At 46.5% G+C, this 24,970-nt stretch overlaps 1 protein-coding gene across 1 annotated transcript; it reads left to right on the top strand.

Moving 5' to 3' along the window:
• The first annotated feature begins 5,325 nt into the window (after positions 1–5,325).
• LOC148043138 (uncharacterized) lies at positions 5,326–24,405 on the top strand. The gene is given in 3 exon segments (XM_087727092.1): positions 5,326–7,793; positions 19,837–19,923; positions 24,298–24,405. Coding segments are annotated over 3 exon segments (2,577 nt in total). The 5' UTR covers positions 5,326–5,411.
• Positions 24,406–24,970: the final 565 nt, after the last annotated feature.

Genomic DNA, 24,970 nt, shown 5'->3' with positions numbered 1-24,970 from the left:
TCATGTCAATTCTAGAGAATGATAAGTGTCTATATTGTTTTTTGGTAGGGTTTCTTTCTCTCCAGATATCTTTTAGATTGATTTCATCCATCATCTTGAAGAAGGATTTTAGGAGTGTTTTTCTATTTGATTTTATTGTTTTATGGGTTTTATGATCCATGTTCTGATTTATAATGCCATTAAAGTCTCCCATCATACAAATATCAGCATAATCTAAGTCAATTGTTTTTTTGTGGAGTTTTTAATAAAATTCATCCTGTTTTTCGTTAGGTGCGTAAATTGCAATTAAGAGTATTTTCCTTACATTGTCCATAATTTCCACCATCAAAATTCTTCCATCCTCATCTGTATAAATTTGTTTTGCTGGGATTTTATCTTTAATATAAAAAGTCACACCTCTTTTCTTACAGTCCGCCAAAGAGGTGAAAGTTTTGCCAAGTTTTGATTGTACTAATAAATAATCGTATCTTTGTTGAACATGTACTTCTTGTAAACAAATTATGTCTATTTTTAGCTTTTCTAATTTATGGAATTTTTTCCTTCTTTTGATTACTGAATTAAGTCCATTTACATTAATTGAAAGCAATTTTGTTCCTTCCATCTTTATGTTTTATAATTAGGGTTTATAGCTCTAGTTGTTCTTGTTCCCGTTGTTCTCTGATCTCTACCCCCCCCCCCCACGGCACCTTCTACAATGTCAATCCCACCTATGGCACCCTCCACCTTCTCAGATTCAGTTATAGGTATGTCTAACAATTGCACCAGAAGTTCTTCTTTTCCAGACTTCTTGGCCTTTCCTCTCAGATGTTCTGTATAAAAGGCTTCTGCTTTCTCAATTGTATCAATTCTGTATCTTTGTCCTTTCCATATAAATATTAAACCTTCCGGTATCAGCCATCTATATAACTCCTAATTTGAGTAGAATTGTAGTCAAAAATTGATATTTTCTTCTTTTTTCTCTCACTCTTCTTGGAATTTGCTTTAAAATTACAATCTCCTTGCCTTTGTATTCCAATTTTCTATTTCTTATTTTTTGCAATATTTGTAGTTTTAGTGCTTTTTTTAGTAAATCTTACATGGACTTCCCTTGGAAGAGAGTTTCTCGTTGCATATCTTTTATTTACTCGAAATGTCTCATCTATATAATCCAACATCTTCTCTTGAGATATCTCTAACACGTCCATCAGAATTTCAGATATTATTTGTGGCAGATTCTCTCCCTTTTCTTCCTGTTATATTTTGAAATCTTAAAAAATACTCAGAATGCTCCATCTCCCATCCTATTGTGCTACTTTCTATTTCGATTTCGCTCAATCTACTGTCAAGTTCTTCATCCCTCTTCTCTCTTTGTTTCTCTTTTTCAGCAATTTTTTGCATTCTATCTTCTTGATTCACAATCCAGTTTTGTATAGTTACAATCTTTCCCTCTGTTTGATCTAGTTTCCAATTCGCTGATCCATTGTCTCCATCCTCTTTTCCATGTTTTCAGACTTCTTCACTAGCGTATCTAGTTTTTCATCAGTGCTTGTTTGTAATTCATTGGTGCTTGGTTGTAATTTTTGTATTGCTTGCATAATTGTCTCTAGTGCTGTAGCCTTCTCTTTTTCTTGCTGGATCATTGTTTATATTGATCTTTGCCCTCCTGCTGGAGAAGAGGCAGGGGTCGTCGTTGTGGAGCCCACTGGCGTTATCTTCCTGCTCATCTTCCTGGTTTATTCTCTCTTTTTCTTTTTGTGGCTCAATCTAATTATAGTTAACTATAAAATAGGAAGGGGAAAAGAAAGAAAAAGGAAAGAAAGGAGAGAAATAAAAATTAAGTAGAGAAGCAAGCAGATAGATCAAGATTAAGATTAAAGTAAAAGGGATATAGAAAGTATGGTAGAGAATAAAAGAGGGATAGGCAAAGAGAAAAAAAAGAAAAAATAGTAAAAATCTTGGCCACTTTGTCCAATCAGTTCCAAATTTTAGAGCCCAATTTTTTGAAGAAAGAAAAGAGGGAAGAAAAAGATAAGCAGGGGAATTGGGATCTTATAAAAAAAGAAGAGAAGAATATATGTATGTATTATGTATCTCAAATATTTCAAAAAGGTAGGAAGGGGAACAAAAGAAAAAGAGGAGCAATAAAACAAAAAAAATATTCAACACTTCAAAACTTCAGGGCTTCTACAAGAAAAAAAAATGCAAAAAGGCAATCAAAAAGAAGGAAAAAAACATCACATCCCAGGCAGAGTAGTGTAAACATAGTCAGGTAAAAATATGAATTAGAGAATTCAAAGTTTTTTTCTTTTCACTTTTGATTAGAAGAACTTTCACACCAATTTTCTCTTAGAGCTTTTCATTCATCTTCCAAAATAAGTTTCCAGACACTAAGAATCCACAAGAAACACCTACGTAAACAACTGTGGTTCTTGCCTCTTATCATGTCTTAACCTTGGATAGGAACATTCTCTCTAGATAGCTCTGGCAATAACATTTGGTGACATTGTTTCCAAGTCCACTAGGTGGCAGTGTTAAATTGTATCAATCCCTAGCCCCTTAACTCTGCCTTTGGGAAAAAAAACACTCCTGACAGAAAACCACGGGGCTAAGGAAGCATAACAAAAGAAAGAAAAAAGGAGTTTTTAAAGTATAATAAAGGAAAGGATAGTCCCAATCAAATCACTGCCAGATGTCAAAAAAGCTTCAGCAACGAGTCCTCATTAAATTGAAACAAGTTATAACAAGAATTCAATCTGGTTTCCGGTGATAAGAAAAAAAAAAGCCCGAATGATCTCAATTAACCATGCTCAAACCTGCCGATAGTGCTCTGTTTTTACTCTATTTTCTTTAAATCTCCAAGTTTAGGGTGTTCTCTTTAGAATAAAAAAAACTTTATAAAAGATCTCACCAGAACGGCATGCTTCATTCTCTCTCCAGCTCTTGCTTTACGGAGCTGTCAGCAGCTTCGGCAGCCTAGGGGCTGGCTCTTGACTGCCGGGAAAAGAGGATTTCCCCTGGATCTCCAGAGACCTTGCTGGTGTCTCTGGGTTCACAGGGCTTTGCCCTACCTCCCACTGTCTCTTCGGGACAGCTTGGGTCGGATTCAGACCGTCCAGGGGACCCAGATTCAACAGCTAGTGTGGAGTAACCAGAAAAGCTGCAGTACTGCCGCAATGCGTAGCTCCTCCTCCCCAACTCTGTTATTCTGTAGTCTAAATAAAAGTAAAGGATCTCAAACAATGTTTCTGTGGGCAAAAAATGGAATGGATAGTTCAGGATAGGAAGGGGTCTGGCAGCACTGGACATGATCTCAGGAACCTCCAGCCCACATGGAATTTTCCAGACTGGGCTGCAAAGCAGCTCTACTAACAATGCTAAAGTGCAAATACCCCAGGCATATCTAAGTTTCTCTCTTGGTTTTATTTGGTGGCTGGTTCTAAGTAGGAGACTGACTTACTTTCTCTTCTAAAGCAGGTAATGGATCATACGAAGTGGTCCATTGCTCTATTCACACAAGAAAGAGTTGTATACCACAGGCCACAGTGGTAAGGAAGAATGTCCTGTGTTTTGGAAGAATTTGGAAGACTGCTGGTGTCTTGTCCTAGAACTTCTTTTCCACTAGATGGCACTTTTGGAACATGAGAGAAATCTAATTTTTCCCCTTATAAGATCAGCAAATTATTAAGATTTTGCTAGTAAATAATAAAAATAGGCCTCAGTTTACTGGTCTCCAGCAGCTTCATCTTTTGTAAACTTAAACATAGCCTACCTTATTAACCATCATTCAGAAATGAAAGTAGACACAGAAGCCATTTGAGAGCGTAACTTCTTTCTTTTAAACAAAAAGTAATTTCTTCATGACTTTCCCTGTACATCCATCAGTGGACCATTGTTGCAGATTGTTGAATTTCCTGCTGTTATCAACACAACCAGCTGTTGCGAAAGAGCAAACTGGTAGAGCAAACAGCAATATCCCTAAATGTTTCTATGCAAATTAACTCAAGTTGTTCAATATTGAAGAATATTACTTCCTAACTTGTCCCACTTCTGCATTCTAGCTCTGACTTTTTTGTGGCTTCCCTTTTATGGAAAAATTCTCTCTCCTCAACACTCCATTCATATGTAAGGTGACCAAATGTCCTGTATCTGGCGGGACAGGCACGCCTTTTCATAATTTTTCCCGCGTCCCAGGCCATTCTAGAAAAACCCTGCTTTATTTTGGGGCTCGCTCGCTCCCCTGCCCATCAGCTGCCGCTAGCTCGCTCGTTCGTTCCCCCATCTATTTCTAAAAATCTAAGCTAGCCCAACCTGCCGCTCACTGATTGTCCTGGACTCCAGCCAATCAGTGAGTTGGCTGGGATGGAAAACTTTAAGCACACACGCGGCGTGCTTAAAGTTTTCCATCCCAGCCAGCTCACTGATTGGCTGGAGTCCGCTTAGCACGCCACGTGAGTCGCAGGAGTCTCCATTCCATTTCGCCTTCGCGGCCGTTTGTTTTGTTTTGCTGCTTCACTGGTGAGTAACTGGTAGGAATTAGTAACCTGCGCGGGGTTAGTGAAACAGCTGCCGCTGCCCTCCTCCCCTCCCCTGTGCGCGAGAAAGGCGCCTGCTCTCCAGCCCGCCCACCCTTGAGCTCTGGGGGCAGCACCTTCCCAGCGCCGCCGCTGCCACGCTGGTTCCTTCGTACCCCTCCCACCCCTCTGCCTCCTCAGACCTCCACGCAAGAGCGGCGGAGCGAACAAGCAGCCACGGCCGTTGTTGCTTTTAAACGAGGCTCCGCTTGCTGCTCATCCCGCTCCTTCAGGGCCAGCGAGCGCCAAAATAAAGGCAAATCCTTTTGAGAGGGGACGGGCGCGATTGGCAACGGCGGAGGCTGTGCCGACGCTTCCCAGGTCGCGCCCGTCCCCTCTCAAAAGGATTCCGCTCAGCCACTGCTTCCTCCTCTTCTTCTACCCTTCTACCTTCTACCTACCCTACCTACCCTATCTTTCAACCACCCTCCCCTTTGGACTGCATTGAACTTTCCAGAGGGGGTGATCGATATGACAGGTCGCTTGATGAGATCTGGAAGCCGGCTTGCTGCCACTGCGACCTGCCTAGATCCCCCCCCCTTCCGCTCCATCTAACCCAGCCTTCCTCAAGGTGTGGCCTCTCCCCTGTCGGGTGTGTCTTAGAACCTGGAGAAAAGGAGAGGGGCGGAACACCCCTCTTGGACCATATATTTTTTACCATATGTTATACTGGACTCTCTACTGGTCTTGGCAGAAGATATAAGCCTTGTACGGACTTCGTGCGCCCGTGCAATTTTTAATCTGGTATGGTGAGTGCATGGGATTGTATGTGATTGAGTGAATGATCCCACTTTTTATTGCTATTACCGCTGTATTTTCTGTGTTTTTTAATTATTACGTGGGGACTGCTTGTGTGAGTGAATGAGTATGTTTGATTCGGAGGACCTGCCGGGGAATGTGGGGGTCACTGGGGTGGTCGGGGGGACCATGGACACGGGAGTGGGCCGGAGCATTACGGTCGTAACGGGGAGGGGCAGATATGGCGGGGACTTTAGGGCTGGCCATTACCGGGGAAGGAGGGCTCGCTACGTCACAGAGATCCCTCCTTCCGGCCCTATGAGTTCCACTCCGAGGCCAGATGGCGCGAGTAATCAGGACCCTGGTCTCAGGCTGTTGTCGCTAAATGCCAGGTCTGTAGTTCACAAGGCTCCCCTCGTCTGGGACTTAATTTTAGACGAGAGGGCAGACCTGGCATGTATTACTGAAACCTGGCTGGGCCTGGAGGGAGGAGTCCCCCTCGTAGAGATGTGCCCAGAAGGATTTCAGGTGCTTCATCAGCCGAGAGCCCAGAGAAGGGGTGGGGGTGTGGCTATTGTTATCCGGGAGTCTCTAGCACCTCGTAGGATCCCTGCTCTGGAGCTTGTCGGGTGTGAGTCCCTACTGGTGAAGTTGGACCTCAAGGGTCAAGTGGGTTTGCTGTTAACGTACCTGCCTCCCAACAGTGTTGCAGCAGCCCTCCCCTCGCTCCTCGAGTCGGTAGCCGAGCTAGCAATTGAGTTCCCCAGGCTTATGGTCCTGGGGGATTTCAATTTGCCTTCGCTCGGTGAACACTCTGATGGGGTGCAGGAGTTCATGGCTTCCATGACAGCCATGGGCTTGACCCAAGTAATTCGGGGCCCAACCCACTCAGTGGGTCACACGCTCGACCTCGTATTCCTCTCAGAGCAGTGGATTTATGATCTTGGTCTGAGGGGTAATGAGATCATACCCCTGTCGTGCTCAGACCACTGCCTACTGAGGCTTGACTTTCGGAGGCCAAACCCCCACTGTAGGGAGGAGGAACCGACCAGGTGGTTCCGCCCCAGGCGACTTATGGACCCCTTGAGTTTCCAGACGGAGCTTGGGGTTATTCCTGATACCCTCGCCCACAGTCTGGTGGAGACTCTGGTTGCTGCCTGGAACTCGGCAGCATCGGAGTCTCTTGACCGGATTGCGCCACTACGGCCGCTCCGAGGCGGTGGATCCCGGAGGCCTCCTTGGTTTACCGAGGAGCTCCGGGAGAGGAAGCGCCGGAGGAGACGCCTAGAGCACCTATGGAGGTCCGATAAATCCGAATCGAACCGAGCACTCTTAACATCTTGCACCAAGGAGTATATCAGGGCACTTAGGACAACAAAAAGATCGTACATCGCCACCTTGATTGCGTCCACTGAGTCGCGCCCAGCCGCCCTGTTTAGGATAACCCGCTCCCTCCTAAATAGGAGGGATACGGGGGACCCCTTGCAGGGTAGGGCTGAGGACTATGTCCAGTTCTTAGTGGACAAAGTTGCTCGGTTTTGATCGGATTTGGACTCCGACTTTGCAGATCCAGCCGAGGCACAGGAGGATAATCTGGCAGACCATCACTGGGTTGAGTTTCAGGATGTTGCCCCTGGGGATGTGGACAAGGCCATGAGAGCTGTGAGTGCCTCCACTTGTGTACTGGACCCGTGCCCCTCCTGGCTGGTTGCCAACAGCAGAGAGGTGACACGGGGCTGGATCCAGGCGGTTGTTACCGCCTCTCTTCGGGAGGGACTCTTCCCCTCCGCACTTAAAGCGGCGGTGGTGAGACCCCTCCTGAAGAAACCATCCTTGGATCCAGCCGTTCTCAACAATTATCGTCCAGTCTCCAACCTCCCCTTTGTGGGGAAGGTTGTTGAGAAGGTGGTGGCCTCCCAGCTTCAGCAGACCTTGGAGGAAACTAGTTACCTTGACCCATTTCAGTCTGGCTTCAGGCCTGGTTACAGCACAGAAACCGCTTTGGTCGCATTGACCGATGACCTCTGGAGAGCCAGGGATGGAGGCCATGCCTCCATCCTGGTTCTCCTTGACCTCTCGGTGGCTTTTGATACCATCGACCATGGTATCCTTCTGCGACGACTACGGGAGGTGGGGGTGGGAGGCACTGTTTTGCAGTGGTTCTCCTCCTACCTCTCGGACAGGTCGCAGTCGGTGTTAGTTGGAGGGCAGAGATCGACCCCTAGGCCCCTAACATATGGGGTGCCACAGGGTTCGGTCTTATCCCCCCTACTATTCAACATCTACATGAAACCGCTGGGCGAGATCATTCGGAGGCACGGGATAAGATACCATCAATACGCGGACGATACCCAGTTGTATCTGTCCGCCCCGTGCCAACTCAATGAAGCGGTGGACGTGATGAGCCGGGGCCTTGAAGCCATTAGGGACTGGATGAGGGCTAACAAACTGGTACTCAACCCGGATAAGACCGAGTGGCTGTTGTGTTTCCCTCCCAATAATTTGGCAAGTGTTCCATCACTCAGGCTGGGGGGTCAAACACTATACCCCTCAGACAGGGTTCGCAACTTGGGAGTCCTCCTGGACCCACAGCTGACCTTTGATTACCACCTGTCGGCTGTGACCAGGGGGGCATTTACCCAGGTTCGCCTGGTGCACCAGTTGCGACCCTCCCTGAACCGGGAGGCTCTCACAACAGTCACTCGTGCCCTTGTGACCTCAAGGCTGGAATACTGCAACGTGCTCTACATCGGGCTGCCCTTGAAGAGTATTCGGCGACTTCAGCTAGTCCAGAATGCGGCCGCGCGAGCGATTGTGGGTGCACCTCGGTTCACCCACATAACACCTATCCTCCACGAGCTGCGCTGGCTACCTGTTGATCTCCGGGTGCGCTTCAAAGTGCTACTTACCACCTATAAAGCCCTTCATGGTAGTGGATCTGGGTACTTGAGAGACCGCCTCCTGCCAATCACCTCCTCGCGACCAATTAGATCACACAGATTAGGCCTCCTCCGAATCCCATCTGCCAGTCAGTGTCGACTGGCGACTACGTGGAGGAGAGCCTTCTCGGTAGTAGCTCCGACCCTTTGGAATGATCTCCCCGTGGAGATCCGTACCCTCACCACCCTCCAGACCTTCCGCACAGCCCTTAAGATCTGGCTATCCCGTCAGGCCTGGGGTTAGATTGTAATCCGTCCCCACCCGAATGATGAATGTTGTGTTCTATTTTTAATTATCTATTGTTTTATGTCTCACTGTTTGTATTCCCCTCCCCATGAATTGTAAGCCGCCCTGAGTCCCCCCAGGGAAAAGGGCGGCCTATAAATAAACTTTCCAATTCCAATTCCAAATTCTTCCTCCTCCTCCTCCTCCCTGTCCAAGGCCCTGAGCATCAGCAGCAGCAGCCGCCGCCGCCGCCGCCGCCCTCGCACGTCGGTCTTTGGGGGCGCTGCGGAAGCCCTGCCAAAGCGCTCCTTTCCCGGCTCTGCGGCTGCAGGGGACCGCGCCGCGCTTCTTCTTCCTCCTCCTCCTCCCTATCCAAGCCCTGAGCAGCAGCAGCAGCAGCAGCAGCAGCAGCAGCCTCGCGTGGCAGTCCTTGGGGGCTCTGCGGAAGCCCTGCCAAAGCGCCCCTTTCCCAGCTCGGCGGCTGCAGGAGACAGTGCCGTCGCTTCTTCTTCCTCCTCCTTTTCCCTGTCTAAGCCCTGAGCAGCAGCAGCAGCCGCCGCCGCCGCTGACCTCACGCGGCGGTCCTTGGGGGCGCTGCAGAAGCCTTGCCAAAGCGCCCCTTTCCCGGCTCGGCGGCTGCAGGGGACTGCGCCGCCGCTTCTTCTTCTTCCCCGCCCTTCCCAGTTAGCTTGCTTGAAGCTCCGAGGAGGCAGGAGGAGGGGAGTGGAAGTGGGGGGAGGTCTCCCCGGCCGGGAAGGGCTGAGAGGCTGCTGGGCCCTTTCGCCAAAGTGCCTGGAACGTCCCCCTTTGCGCGGCGGAGATCGTCAAAGTGCAGAGAGGACAGTTCCGTAGGGATCGACTTTGCAGCGGCAGCTTCCGGGTGCACTTCCCGAGAAAAGTCTTCCTCCCATTGATTCTGCATCCATTGCTTTCGCAGGTGTGTGAGGCTCAAGAGCTAACATAAAAAAAAAAACAGGACCATATTTTCCTGGCAAGATTCTTGCAAAATTTACTTGCAAAATTTTAGAAAGGCTCCTTATGTGAAGATTTTATAAAGGTGAACTGGACCTCTATTAGGGAGGGGAGTAGAAGATCAGAGGTAACCATTTGGATCCCTTTTCAAAAGGGAATAAATATTATCAGCAGTTTGGTTAGTAAATTGTAGTGAACAGCATGTTGGCTTGAAAAGTGGTCTTTAGATTAGAGATTGCATCTTGGATAGAATAAAGTTAGCATACTTGAAGTGAAATAGGTTTTTGTTATGTTTAGGTTGCATTAGCTAAAATGTGCCAATACCGTCCTTGTTGGTAAGAATTGTTGTCATGTTAGAAGAATGACTAAGGCTGACAGCCTAATCTACTCTGTGTTAAATAAATAAAATGGATGGATGGAAATGAAAGAATACAGAAAAGGTTGGTGATGCATTTAGTGGCCTATGGATGAGAATGGTGGCTGTTTAGTAAGAAAATCTGTTTGGAATGTGCATATATATTCATATGTGGCCATAGCAAAATAATAAATAGAAATAAAAAAGCATGATTGATTTTTACTGTTTTTGATGAAAGTGAGAGGATTAGTGAAGGCTTGGTGCAGCAAGGATCCCACTATCTTACTATTTTATTTTTCTTTATGTACACTGAGAGCATATTCACCAAAGACAAATTCCTTGTGTGTCCAATCACACTTGGCTAATAAACTATTCTATTCTATTTTACTCTTCTCTATTCATTTCTATTTCAATTCTAACAAGGAGTTTAGCTTCTCTCTCTTGAAAATGTAAGCTAGCATAAGGCATTATAATGCAAGCTAGCCTTAACTTTCAAACAGTTCATTTAGTGACCAAAGTTACAATGGCATTGAAAAAAGTGTCTGATGACCATTTTCACACTTAGCGACCATTTTCACACTTAGCGACCGTTGCAGCATCCTCATGGTCACGTGATCAAAATTTTGATGTTTGGCAACAGATTCGTATTTATGATGGTTTCAGTGTCCTGGGGTCATGTATGACAAAATATAAAATTTTTAATCAAGCCACCCCCCCCCCCCCCCAATGGTGTCCCTCTTTACCAATCTGAAAATCTGGTCACCTTATTCATATGGTTTTGTCTTAAAAGAAAGTAGAAGTCCAACTTTTAAGGGAAGAAAAATGATTATAACTATATTGTCTTCCTTCACCTTCAATTTTAAAGGTTTTTCTATTCTAATGTTTGTGCCAAGAAAATGTCATTACAAATTGTTTACCACTCAAATGGGAAATTGCAACCACTTTTAACTTTATGGCATGATTTGAAACATGTTTCATAACAAAAATCACATGGCTGGCTAGTGGATGTTTACCTGTGGTGGAATGTAGCCTGGAGTCCCAAGAGGGAGGGGCTGTTTCCCAGAGGGCAAAGAGGCGGTGGAGCTTGGAATGTCTGGTAGGCAGGAAGAGGGCTATGGCAGCTCCTCCCCAGCAGTTCACAGAGTAGATATGTAGTTATGCAGATAGTTGCTTGAGTCTGGCAAGATTCTGCCTGTAGGCAAACATCTGTAAAGAAACTACTCAGAAGTAATTGCATGTGTCATTCTTGGTTCTTGGGGCCTGATATTACCCTACAAAATCCTATTTTAATATTCATCATCATATTTTCTATTCTTTTCCTTTTCCTATTTCTTTGTAGGTTCCATTTTTCACAGTAAACTAAGAAAGCAAACAAACTAAAATGCAGAACAACTGAAGCAGTGGAAAGAGCAACTGGCTGGCCAATTGCAGAAAAGCAGACAAGGTGAGAATAAGAACGATGCTGTAATTTTCCAACTCCTGTCTGTCTGTTGGTGATGTTGGTTCACAAACTCCAAATACTGTCAGCAAAATATCTGATTGAGTCTTACCAGTCTGAGAAAGGGAGGGAGGGAGAGATGGAAATACAGGATCTAGATGACACCGAAGGAACTGATGGGCAAAGAATGAATCAATTACCATAATGTACTTGATGTGTTCTGACCCCCCTTGTCCTACACCAAAGCACGCCGAGGCAAAGATACTTCAAGGATTTATTAACATACAGACAAGACCTTGGCAGCAATCCAGCACAGTCCAGACGTTGATGGCAAACCAGCACAGACTAACCATGGCCTGCCAAGCTAGCCACAAGAGTTCTCCAGCTCTAGTGAATACATTGACTCCTGCAACGAGCATGTGCACAATCATTCCTTTTATAGTCTTGAGAGGAGCCTAATTACCACCAGCTGAGTGCAATTATCTCCTGTAACTGCGTAACTGTTCCTTATGCCCGTTAGCTCTCCATTGCCGGGCATCCAGGACCAACTCCCTTGTCTCCTCCCCACTGCTCCAATGCATGACGTCGGGATCATACTCCCTTTTCTCCTCCCCACTGGTCCAAGGCTCAGGCACCTCCTGGTGGCCAACCAGACTCTCTGCACCCTGCTCGGAGTCAGAACCCTGTCCAGGGTCCTCCACATCCTCCAGAGCCAACTCATAGGGCCCCTCGCTGTCAGAGTCTAGTGGCAGCTCCAACGGCTCCTGCTGGGCCACAACACTGATGTATAGAGTCACTCATCTTAAGTGACTCTGTGCATCTTACAAGATTAAAACAAGCACAACCGCCAATGATAATGACACAGCATCATAGATCTGTCTCACCAACATAGAATCATAGGGTGGAAGGGACCTTGGACGTTTAGAATACCAGACTTGAAAGGGACCTTGGAGGTCATCTAGTCTAATCCCCTGCTCAAGCAGGAGAGTCCTCTTAGTCTAACTCCCGGCACATGGCGGGAGATCTGTACCATTCTGGACAAATTGCTGTTCAGTCTATTCCTGAAAATCTCAAGGGATGGAGCGTGTGACAGAGTTCCAAATAACATCCAAAATTAAATCAGAGTCCAAGGCAAAATATTGCTCTAAGTTCCAATTTATTAGGAGAGTCATGTTGGCACATCTGTGGAAACCCGAATCTGAAAGCTTCCCAGTTTTCCCCACCCAGTTGAAAGTTCATGATCTTGCCCCCACACTCACAAGTCCATCCCATGGTCCAATCTCCCACTGCCACGCTGGCAGTTCCACCCATCCAGTTCCAGTCAGGCTCAGAGGTGTAGAGAACAAAAGATAACCTTGGCTTTCTAGAAAGGAATTTTATTTTGACAACAACACATTCTACTCCTTACTATTCCCCTTCCCACTAATGGAAAAGCATAGTAGAAAAGAATATTAGTGTGGCAGACCAAAGATCCTAAAAGGAACCACCTGCAGGCCTGACAGGGTGCTTCTTTCGTTCCTGACTCAAATGCTGGGGAACCAACCATCTCTTCAATGTTTTGTGAAATGCTAACAGGTTTTGTCCCAAAGGAGCTTTTTCAAGAGGCAACTGGACTTTCTTGTTTTCTTAGAAGACGTTTCACTTCTCATGCAAGAAGCTTCTTTAGAACTGACAATCGTGATCTGGATGACAGAGAATCTCCATAGAATTTAGCTAATAGGTTGGGGGATGCATGAGGGGAGGGATGCAGGTGTTGGGCATATTCTGGTCTAGCCAACTGTCAGCCTTCAAGGAGACCAGTCTAGGAAACCAGAATTATGGAGGCAAATACAATTTCTATTATGCAGGTAGTCCTCGACTTACAACAATTCATTTAGTGACATGGCCATTTTTCACACTTGCAGTACAACCGTTGCAGCACCCCAATGGTCATGTGATCAAAATTCAGACGCTTGGCAACTGACTCACATTTATGACCGTTGCAGTGTTCCGGGATCAGGTGATACCCTCTTGCCAAGCAAAGTCAATGGGAAAACCAAATTCACTTAACATCCATGTGACTAATTTAACAACTACAGTGATTCATTTAACAACTGTGGCAAGAAAGGTTGTAAAGTGGAGCAAAATTATCTTAACAAATGTTTTACTAAGCAGCAAAAATCTGGGGCTCAATTGTGATCGTAAGTCAAGGACTCCCTGTAAAGGTGAGTTATCTGTATTTCTTCCTTTTTTCGTAGTTGGTTCCATTTTATAAACTAGTCTAAGATCTGTTCTACAGAGACCCAGGTGGCCACTAGACGGCTGAGCTGGAGGTTGCTTTACAAGTAGTTATGAAGGGTCGCTGAGCAACTGCTCCAAGTTACAACAAACCCTCAAAAAGAGACATACCACCTAGATTTGAAGTCACATAATTACCTTTTGGGTGCTCGGCCATTGGCCTGCATTTGAACCAGAATCATAGAAGTCTGGAAGGGACCTTGGAGGTCTTCTAGTCCAACCCCTGCCCAAGCAAGGGATCTTATACCATCCCAGGCAATTTGTGGCAGCCTGCAGTTGCCCGATTGCAATTTATAATGTTCTTTTGCTGAAGAACGGTTTTGGATTACTGGTAAAAAAAAAAGCCTATTGTGACAATGGATTCACTTCATGATTGCTGTGTTCACTTAATGGCAGCTGTGTTCTCTTTATGACTGCCACAAAAATGTGATAAAATCAGGTCGGTCACGTGGGTGTCTTGACTTATGACCATCCTGATGCAGACAGAAATTCCCAGGCTCCATTACAATCATAACTCAAGGACCACCTGTATCTCTTTTGCTGTCATCCAGTCATCACTGAGATGTTAACAATTAGTTGCAGCTGTTTTCAATCTGTGGCAACAGGCTACCTTTGCACATGATATTTTAGCAAGAACACAAGAGCCGGTTTTAGTTCAAGGATCTTATCGCCTTCAGGTTTGACACAAGCTAAATAACAGCCAGAGAGGACGGAATGGCAATCGAGGAAGCATAACTTCCGCCTCTCCTGGTCCCAAAAGATAAAACTTTCCTCAAATAGAGCCCAACTTCCGGTGGCCCCAGAGACACATCCACACAGGGCTTCTTATATTTGCTTGACAAATATGGAAGGAATTTGCTATTCCCTTCTTCTCCTGGGTTATTTTTCAGCTTTGTGTATCTTTGGGATTTTGTGATAGCTGCTCATCTAGGATTTCACCAAATCCACTTGAACTAGAGAACAGAAGGAGTAGTGGTGACATGACAGCATCTTCCAGTATTTGAGGGGTTGCCACAAAGAAGAGGAGGGGGGGTCAACCTATTCTCCAAAGCACCTCCAACCTCCCTCCCAGCTCCGTTCTGATTATTAACTCAGCCTTTTAAAGATTAGCCAAAGTCTACCAATTCAGCAAGAGAGCTGGAAAGTGGGTAGCGAATCCAAACATTTGGCACTAAGGCAGGTTAAAGAAAACCTAATTTTGGCTTTGATCTCTTTGTGTGCATCTAAAATTAACAGACTGGAAGGGGAAAAGGGGTGGGAAACTGATGCCTTATTTAAAGATTCTTGTTCTTGCTTGACCTGCAGCATGAGCTGACCCTGGCATGCCTCACAGGGGAAGTCAGCCCCGACCCTCTCGAGTAAGTCTTGGAATAAACAGAAGAACAAAAAGAGTCTAGGAGGCTCCCAGACCTGGGCTGGGTATGGTCAGGAAGGATCTTCTCTAGGCTGTGATGTCAAGTATGCACAGCTGTCCTTCCAGGTGCAGGGGTTCTGCAGCAGCAGCCCGGACTTCTTCAAAATAGAATTCTGTGGGTAGGAATCTTTTTCCTAAAAAATTAACAACAATAACAAAAACTGCCAAAACCATAAACTTTTCTTAAAGCATAAGCAGTTTTTTTTTCTCTTGGAAATTTTTGCACCCCAGATAGTTGGATTATAGCAAAGCAAGATTTTCAAGATGCTAAACTTTAAAACCATGTGACAAAGTTGGTGCATTCTGTCAAATGTCTTAATTGGGGAAAATAAGTACTTAAGTGTTATATTATTTTAATGGTTTCTCTTATTTCTCTCCTTTCAGGGTAGGAAGGGTTCCAAGGTAGCTTAAATATACAGAGGTAAAACCACAGAGAAGTGATCTATTTCAAAATACAGCTAGTCCTCCACTTATAAACGTCCCTTTAGTGACTGTTCAAAGTTACAGTGACACTGAAAAAAATGATTTATGACCATTTTTCACACGACCATTGCAGGCTCTCCATGGTCACATGAACAAAATTCAGATGCTTGGCAGCTGACTCATACTTACGATGGTTGCAGTCTCCCAGGATCACGTGATCCCCTTTTGCGAACTTCTGACAAGCCAAGTCAAAGGGGAAGCCAGATTCACTTAACAACTGGGTGACTAATTTAACAACTGCAGTGATTCACTTAACAACTGTGGCAAGACAAGTTGCAAAATGGGGCAAAACTTACTTAACCAATGTCTCACTTAGCAACATAAATGTTGGCCTCAATTGTGGTTGTAAGTCAAGAACTACCTGCATATCAGCACATATAAATCCATCCCACAAAACAGTTTCAGGCAGGAAGAAGCTTCTAAGGCAGTGGTTCTCAACTTTCCTAATGCCGCAACCCTTTAATACAGTTCCTCATGTTGTGATGACCCCCAACCATAAAATTGGTGTCTCGGTTCCTAAGACCGTCGAAAATATGTGTTTTCCAATGGTCTTAGGCGACCCCTGTGAAAGGGTCATTCAACCCCCAAAGGGGTCCCGACCCACAGGTTGAGAACCACTATTTTAAGGTAAACCTATCCCAGGACATGCACAAATAGGTGTGTTCTTTGTGGTTGTGTGTGTGTCTGTGTCTGTGTGCGCACACACACATGTGCAAAAGATAGTGTTTGCAATAGGTGTGTTCTTTGTGGTTGTGTGCATGTGTGTGCACGCGCGCACGCATGTGCGCACACACACACACACAAAAGATAGTGCCTGCAATTAGTCATTCAAACATCCATCCCTTTCATAAGCCTGGTATTTGTGCATTGCACATGAAAACAGGAACAACAGTTTAGTTTAATAAATAAAAAGTTTAGTTTAATAAAATTTGTATGCCGCCCACTCCCTTGGGACTCTGGGTGGCTTATAGGCAAATAAAAGAAGCATATAAAAATTTAAAATAAAAGATACAATTATTAAAATTCCACACCATCCATTCCATCTAAGTGGGGCTGGATATTGATCAACAGCCCCAGGCCTGCCGGAACAGCCAGGTCTTGGTGGCTTTACGGAAGGCCGGGAGAGTGGTAAGGGTCCGGATCTCTATGGGTAGATCGTTCCACAGGGCCGGCGCAGCTATAGAGAAGGCCCTCCCCCGGGGGGCCGCCAGCCGGCATTGTCCGGGCGACAGCACCCGGAAGAGGCCCACCCTTGTTGGTCGTTGGGAGGTAAGTGGCAGGAGGCGGTCTCTCAGGTAACCAGGTCCTAAACCATGTAGGGCTTTAAAAGTAACAACTAGCACCTTGAAGCACGTTTCGAGACCAATAGGGAGCCAGTGCAGCTGGCAGAGGATGGGTGTAACATGGGTGTATCTAGGTACACCTAATATCACTCGTGCGGCTGCATTCTGGACCAACTGCAGTCTTCGAACACTCTTCAGGGGCAGCCCCATGTAGAGCGTGTTACAGTAATCCAGTCTTGAGGTGACGAGGGTGTGAGTGACCATTCGAAGTGCCTCCCGGTCCAGATAGGGCCGCAACTGGTGCACTAGGTGAACCTGGGCAAAAGCCCCCCTGGTCACAGCTGACAGATGGTGTTCTAACGTCAGCTGTGGGTCCAGGAGGACACCCAAATTGCGGGCCCTCTCTGAGGGGTGTATAATTTCACCCCCCAGGCTAAGAGGTGGAATGTCTGGACTGTCCTTGAGAGGCAGCATCAATAGCCACTCGGTCTTGTCTGGGTTGAGTGCAAGCTTGTTCACTCCCATCCAGACCCTGACAGCCTCCAGGCACTGGCACATCACTTCCACTGCTTCGCTGAGTTGGCACGGGGCGGACAGATACAATTGAGTATCGTCCGCATATTGATGATATTTGATCCCGTGCCGGCATATGATCTCACCCAGCGGCTTCATGTAGATATTAAATAGGAGGGGGGACAGGACCGAACCCTGCGGCACACCATATTTGAGGGGCCTAGGGGTCGATCTCTGTCCTCCAACCAACACCGACTGTGACCTGTCTGAGAGGTAGGAGGAGAACCACCTTAAGACGGTGCCTCCTACTCCCACCTCCCGTAACCGTCGCAGAAGGATACCATGGTCGATGGTATTGAAGGCCGCTGAGAGGTCAAGAAGCACTAGGATAGAGGAATGTCCTCTATCCCTGGCCCGCCAGAGATCATCGATCAGCGCAACCAAAGCAGTTTCTGTGCCGTAACCAGGCCTGAAACCCGACTGAAAGGGATCCAGATAAACTGCTTCATCCAAGGTCCACCGGAGTTGAAAGGCCACCACCTTCTCAACAACCTTCCCTACGAACGGGAGGTTGGAGACTGGGCAATAGTTGTTTAAAATGGCTGGATCCAGGGAAGGTTTCTTAAGGAGGGGTCTCACCACCGCATTCTTTAGAGGGTGCGGGAAGGATCCCTCCCAAAGAGAGGTGTTAACAATCCTCTGGAGCCAGCCACGTGTCACCTCCCTGCTGGTCGAGACCAGCCAGGAGGGACACGGGTCCAGTAAACAGGTGGAGGCACTCACCGCTCCCATGGCCTTGTCCACTTCCTCAGGAGCGACAAGTTGAAACTCGCTCCACAAAATCCAATCAAGACCTTCCCCCGGCATCTCAGCTGGTACCATCCAAGTGGAGTCCAGGTCCGTCCGGATCCGAGTGATTTTATCCGACAGAAAATGACCAAATTCCTCAGCTCCATCCTGTAAGGGTTCGTCCGCGTCCCTCCCTTTCAAGAGGGAGCGGGCTATCCTAAACAGGGCGGCTGGGCGAGATTCTGTGTATGCAATAAGAGCAGAAAAATGCGCACATTTTGCCACCCGTATCACCACTAGATAAGTCCTGATAAAGGCTCTTAATTGTGTTTGGTTGGATTCGGATTTACTAGCCCTCCAGCGTTGCTCTAGGCATCTCTTTTGGCACTTCATCTCCCAGAGTTCCTGGGTAAACCAAGGAGCCCTCTTGGATCCACTGCCGCAGAGAGGCTGTAAAGGCACAATCCGGTTGGTGTAGTTTGATTATTCAGTCATGGATACCATCTTGATTTCTTTACGGAAGAAATCTTGGTTCTCCACATAGTCTCATCCTCCCCCTGTGACCCTCCTTTAATTCCCACTGTAATAGGCAAAAGGAATAACCCTGAAGAACGGAAGGAAGAGCTGCAACCAAGTCAATGGTCAGATAAAAGAAATCTGAATCTGGACCAGAAGTTGGCTGTCTGAGAAAAAGACCACCCTCCTTCTCACAAAAATAGGGGGGGGGAGCGCATTTGGACTTACAAGATTTGATTACAGTAACCATTACAGTAATGAGAGTTACTTTGGTGTAGTTAAGTTTGTTTGGTTAAGGCCTCAGGCTAGAAACTAGAAATCCACCTGTTCTACTCCCACCTCAGGCACGAAGTTAGCTGAGTGACCTTAGGCCAGTCCCTTTCTCTCAGCCCTAGAAATCAGGCAATGGCAAACCACTTCAGAAATCTTGCCAAGAAAATTGCAGGGACTTGTTTGGGCAATCGCCAGGAGTCAACACTGAATTGAAGACACACACACACACAAAACAAAAAACAGAAAGCATCACCTTTATAATAAAAGTTGTACTAACATTCATAACTTTGGTTTTCCAGTCTATTGTATTTGATTTAAGTCAGATCTTTATTACAGGCACCTACATCTGGAATCTGGCAGGCATTTGAAGAGGGCTAACCTATGCTGAGAACTTGGGTGGTTTTGAACTAGTGTCTAAACTTTGTCAAAGGGTTCCAGGAGTTCCAGGCTTCTTGGTTGGCTATGCCAGGTATAACTTCCCCACTGCTACCATCTCATCAGGGTAGAAGGAACTCTTGCTGGCTGGGCTGCATTGAAACTGGCTGAAGTGTGTATGCACACACATACTGTATGTCCACACACCCACACTGGACATCTGGTTCCCTACACTGTCCCTACTCAGTTCCAACAACATTGCTGGATTGTGAAGTCACTGTCTGCTGCCGCATCTTCATAGAGTTCAGTGCAATAGGTCAATGATGTTGGCAGAAGAGCTCATAAAGTTTACTAATTTAATCTTTCTCAGAACAGTAACTTATGGACCATGAGAAATGAATCTTTTTCCAATTACTGGCATGGATTTATTGTTTTTTATTCATCTAAAAACAAATAACCATCCATATGTGGGATAATGGGAGAAGTCACTGTGGGACCAGATTTAACTCATGACATGAATGCCTATAGTAGTTGGGGTTCGGGCTGCTTCTTTTAGAACAAGGAGGGAAGAAAACGAGCTATTCCTGCACAAGGTCCTGCAGGAGGAAATGCTCAAGTCTTGGAGCATGACAAAAACATGTCTGCACCCATTTTAACAGCCCTTTACTTTGTCAGATCATGCCCTTGTGTTACAGGAATTGCACACGCTGCAATCAGCAGGCAAGCGGAACACACAAATATTTCTAAAGGACGACATGGTGAATCGTGTAGATACTCCTGTGGTGTGTGTATTTGTTCCTTTCATCTCAACAGCCATGGAAGAGATGGGGGGCAGGCAGGAAAGAGAAGGAAAGGATATTGACACCTGGTCTTATTTTTGAACTTCACAAGGCTGTCTTCTGTGGGAGACAACAACCTTTGGTCTAATCTGGCAAGGTTTCCCCTCTGTTGTATGGGGTGTTTACCAATTGAGCTGTGCTTAGTGGGTCCTCCCTGTTCACCAGCTGTCTGCCACTGGTTTTAAAGTTGACTTCCCAACCCTGTAGCCTTCCAGATGTGCTGGACTGTTATTCGCAGAATTTCCATCCAATACATTTTGAATAAGAATTGTAAAGGACATTGAGCCCGCATTGGCAATGGAAAACAAACAGTACTGTTTGCATTTAAATCAATCGAGTTGTCACCTTGACATGGCAGGTTGAATCATTTATAAAAGAACCATTTATTTAGTTATTGCAACCCTCTCCAAAGGCTGGCAGGCATTGACAGATGTAAGGCTGCAAATCTTCAGTAATATCAGTTCATGAAGAATCAGAACCATATATTAAGTTGCAGTTAAGATTTATTGCTCAACCTATATAGAATCTAGTCTATTAACATTCAGCACTAATGCGGTGGTAGCTGAGAATCAGTGGAATTCAAGAAGAGTTGGGCTTAAATCATTGTGGGAACATAATGATTCTAGGCTAAGGTGACCAGATGTCCCGATTTTGGTGGGACAGTCACGATTTTGCACAATTTGTCCCGCATCCCGGGGCGTTCTTAAAAAGTCCCGACTTTTGTGACCGGACCCGGAAGTAAGCCACCCCCGCCCCCAGCCCTGTATATTTGTCCCAGCCAGGTGGTATTTTGTCCCTTCTGTCTCCCTGTTGCTCAGAAAAGCAACTTCGGGAAGGTCCTTTGCTAGCAGGCAGGTTCTAGGACGCCTGCCGCTAAAGGACTTCCCCGAAGTTGCTTTTCTGAGCAACGGGGAGACAGAAGGGACGCAATCTCCTTTCATTCTCCCTCTGCTTCATTCACTCGTTCGGGCAGCAGAGAATGAAAGAAAATCGCATAGCCAAGGACAAAGGAGCCTGCAGCCTCCTTCATTCAAATGTTCAGGCAGCGGAGATGGGGGGGGGGCTTTCTCACACGCCTTCTTTCTCTGAAGCCGCGCCGGATTCAGCAAACTGGGCAGCGCGTGCCCTTGGAATTGTGAAACAGCCGAAGAACAGGAGGCGAGAATTCGGGTGCTGCACAAGCCCACGGGCATGCCCTACCCTCTTCTCTCTGATAGCCGCCTGGTTAAAAAGGAGGAGGCGGCTCCGCTGGTCCGGAGCCCATCCGGGAAGACAAGGAACGCAAGGGGGATCCCTCCCCCCGCAGATGGGCTCCGGACCAGCGGAGCCTCCTCCTCCTTTTTAATCAGGCAGCTATCAGAGAGAGGAGGGTAGTGCAAAAGAGGAGCAGAACAACCTTAATCATGTTGACCTACCCAGTCAAAAAACCTTTTCTTTCTGTAGAAAAAAAAAGGGGGGGGGAAATTCCAGAGACCAACTGAAAGAGGAAATCTTCAGCCAGGGCACACTTTGTTCTCCCACAGCAACCTTTTCAAGCAGGATCAGACTAGTTTGAAAGCCTCACCTTCTACTTCGGCGGGGAAATTCCCTGCTGCCCAGGCTCCGTCCCACAGAAAAAATCCCCTTCACCAAAGCTCGAGAGGCAAGCGCTGCCTCTGCCTGCCAGAATCTCTGGAGAGAACTTTGCAACTAGTTGAGGAGCGGCGAGCAGCGGACTTGAGCGTTTGAAACGCATTCAGCCAAGGTCCTGCTGAGCCCCGCTACTTTGGACGACCCAATGGATTTTACGATGGATGTGCACCCCCGGGAGGTGTTGAAGAAGGACAGGCAGCTCAGACTGATCCAGGACGACAGGTGCAACAGCGGCTTACAGACAGAGACAGAGAGACACACACACAAACACAGAGTGAGAAACACACACACACAGACAGACACAGGGAGGGAGGAGAGACAGAGAGTTTCAAAGTTTAATAGCATTTGTATGCCGCCCAATCCCGTAGGACTCCGGGCAGCTAACAATACAAATAAATCAAAAGGAATAGAAAAAAGAAGAGATAGATTTAAAAACACACCATGCACTCCATTCCAAGTGGGGCTGGACCATATTTTGGGGTCAACAGCCCCAGGCCTGCCGGAACAGCCAGGTTTTAGTGGCCTTACGGAAGGCCGTGAGAGTGGGAAGGGTCCGGATCTCTGCGGGGAGATCATTCCACAGGGCCGGAGCAGCTACAGAGAAATACCTCCCCTGAGTAGTCGCCAACAGGCATTGCCCGGTCGACAGTACCCGAAGGAGGCCCAATCTGTGAGATCTTATAGGTCGTTGGGAGGTATGTGGCAGGAGGCGGTCCCATAGGTATCCAGGTCCTAAGCCATGTAGGGCTTTAAAGGTAACAACCAGCACCTTGAAGCTCATTCGGAGACTGATGGGAAGCCAGTGCAGCTCGCAGAGGATAGGTGTAACATGGGTGTATCTAGGTACACCCGATATCGCTCGTGTGGCTGCATTCTGGACCAATTGTAGTCTCTGAACACTCTTCAGGGGCAGCCCCAAGTAAAGCGCATTACAGTAATCGAGCCTAGAGGTGACGAGAGCATGAGTGATCATTTGAAGTGCCTCCCGGTCCAGGTAGGGCCGCAACTGGTGCGCCAGGCGAACCTGGGCAAAAGCCCCCCTGGTCACAGCCGGCAGATGGTATTCTAATGTCAGCTGAGTGTCCAGGAGGACACCCAAGTTGCGGTCCCTCTCTGAGGGGCAAAGGGTTTCGCCCCCCAGGCTAAGAGATGGAATATCTGGTCCATTCTTGGGAGGCAACATCAACAGCCACTCGGTCTTGTCAGGATTGAATGCCAGTTTGTTTACTCCCATCCAGCCCCTAACAGGCACCAGGCATTGGAAATCACTTCTACTGCTTTGCTGAGTTGGCACGGGGTGGACAGATACAACTGAGCATCGTCCGCATATTGATGATATTTGATCCCGTGCCGACGAATGATCTTACCCAGCGGCTTCATGTAGATGTTAAATAGGACGGGGGACAGGACCGAGCCCTGAAGCACCCCATATTTTAGGGGCCTAGGGGTCGACCTCTGTCCTCCAACCAACACCGACTGCGACCTATCTGAGAGGTAAGAGGAGAACCACCGTAACACGGTGCCTCCCACTCCCACCTCTCCCAGTCGTTGCAGAAGGATACCATGGTTGATGGTATTGAAGGCCGCTGAGAGGTCAAGAAGCACCAGGGATAGAGGAGTGCCCTCTATCCCTGGCCTGCCAGAGATCATCGGTCAGCACGACCAAAGCAGTTTCAGTGGAGTAACCAGGCCTGAAACCCAACTGAAAGGGATCTAGATAATCAGCTTCCTCCAAGGTCCATTGGAGCTGAAAGGCCACCACCTTCTCAACAACCTTCCCTACAAAAGGGAGGTTGGACACTGGATGGTAGTTGTTAAGAATAGCTGTATCCAGGCTTCCGGGGGAGGGGTTGTCATCGCCGGCAGCTTAACCGAGAGTGTGCCTCCAGAGTTCTGGTTCGTTATCTATCTAATAACTAATAGATATCTCTTTTTTCAGGCTAGAAAAAAGCAGAGAGGGTCTCAGTCGGCAAGAACCTTCTTTGAAGTTTGCAGCTTTTTTTGGGGGGGCTGTGAACGGAGGGGGAGGATCAGCCAAGACTGAGGCATTTACTCCAACCCGAACTTCTCAGCTGTATTTCACAGCTCAAGGCAAGTGACCCCCCCCCTCAGGACATTCTTTTGGAAACTAGGCTATTGAAAATCAACACGAGCAAAGACCTAACCTGAGAACTTTATTTGTTTTTTTTATCAAAAATACCAGCTTCAATGTTATAAAAAACTCCTTTGTTTAATGATTTTCAAAATGGCGATTTTATAGCTTCCACATTTGTTATAATGATATATCTCCAACTTCTTGGCACAGAATTATATCTCCAACTTCCTGGCACAGAATCAAAGGAATAACCTCATATAAATTAATTAGCTTCACTCCCTCGAAGATCTTTTCTTATCAACTTCTAAAAGTTTACTGAAATTAAATCAACGCAAGCAGAGACCAGACTTGAAAACTTTGTTTGCTTTCTTTCTATAATGGCACCGAAATCAAGGTCGGGGAGACGTACTTTCAGCAATATATCTCAAACATTTGTTACAAAGCTGCAGTCCTTACCTTCTACGCCCCCTACTGGAGATTTGTTAATGAAAGAATTTCTTTTTGAGACTCTTAAAGAATTCAGAGAGGAGATGAAGCAACTTATTTTAGATTTATGTGATAAGCTTGATGCCAGGATTGCTCAAACAAAGGATGATATGATTGGATTTGTAACAGTATTGACAGATTATGTTGGTGGAATGGAAGATAAGCTGGAGTTTCTGGAGGAAGCCAACGCCAACCTGACATCCAAAATTTAAGTGCTGCAACAGAAAGTTGAAAATGCAGAAAAACAACTTGTTATGACAAATTATAAAAAGACAGAGCTTGCGTTAAGAGTTAGGGGATTGCGTGAAAACGATCAGGAGAACTTGAAACAGATTTTTTCAGAGGCTTTCAGTCGTTCGGTGGGAAATCCGGGATTCAAATTTGATTGGCAGATCCAGAAAATTTACCGTCATAATTCGTGAGTGGCAAAACAGAGACAGCTTCCGAGAGATGTAATTATATATCTTGCTACAAGAGAATCCAGAAACGCGATGCTACAAGAGTTTTATAATACCAGGCTGCAAATTGATGGACAGGACTTGATTGTTTTCAAGGAAATACCACCTCAAATGTTAAGAGCCAGGAGAGACTATGCTTTTCTAGTTAAAGAACTCAGAAATCGTCAGATACAGTATAGATGGGATGTGCCTTTTGGTATTATAACCACATTCGGTGAGCAAAAATATCGTCTTAACTCTGTATGGGAAGCCCGAGATTTTTACCATAAGATCTTAAAGGCGGAACATCTTGAATCACCTGGACTTGGAGAAAGACAAA

The sequence above is a fragment of the Thamnophis sirtalis genome, unplaced genomic scaffold (genome assembly GCF_051295495.1).
Source record: "Thamnophis sirtalis isolate CommonGarterSnake01/CBP01778 unplaced genomic scaffold, rThaSir2_p1.2 scaffold_13, whole genome shotgun sequence".
Lineage (NCBI taxonomy): Eukaryota > Metazoa > Chordata > Lepidosauria > Squamata > Natricidae > Thamnophis > Thamnophis sirtalis.
Note: the sequence above shows the minus strand (reverse complement) of the source record. Positions and strands in the feature narration are given on the sequence as shown.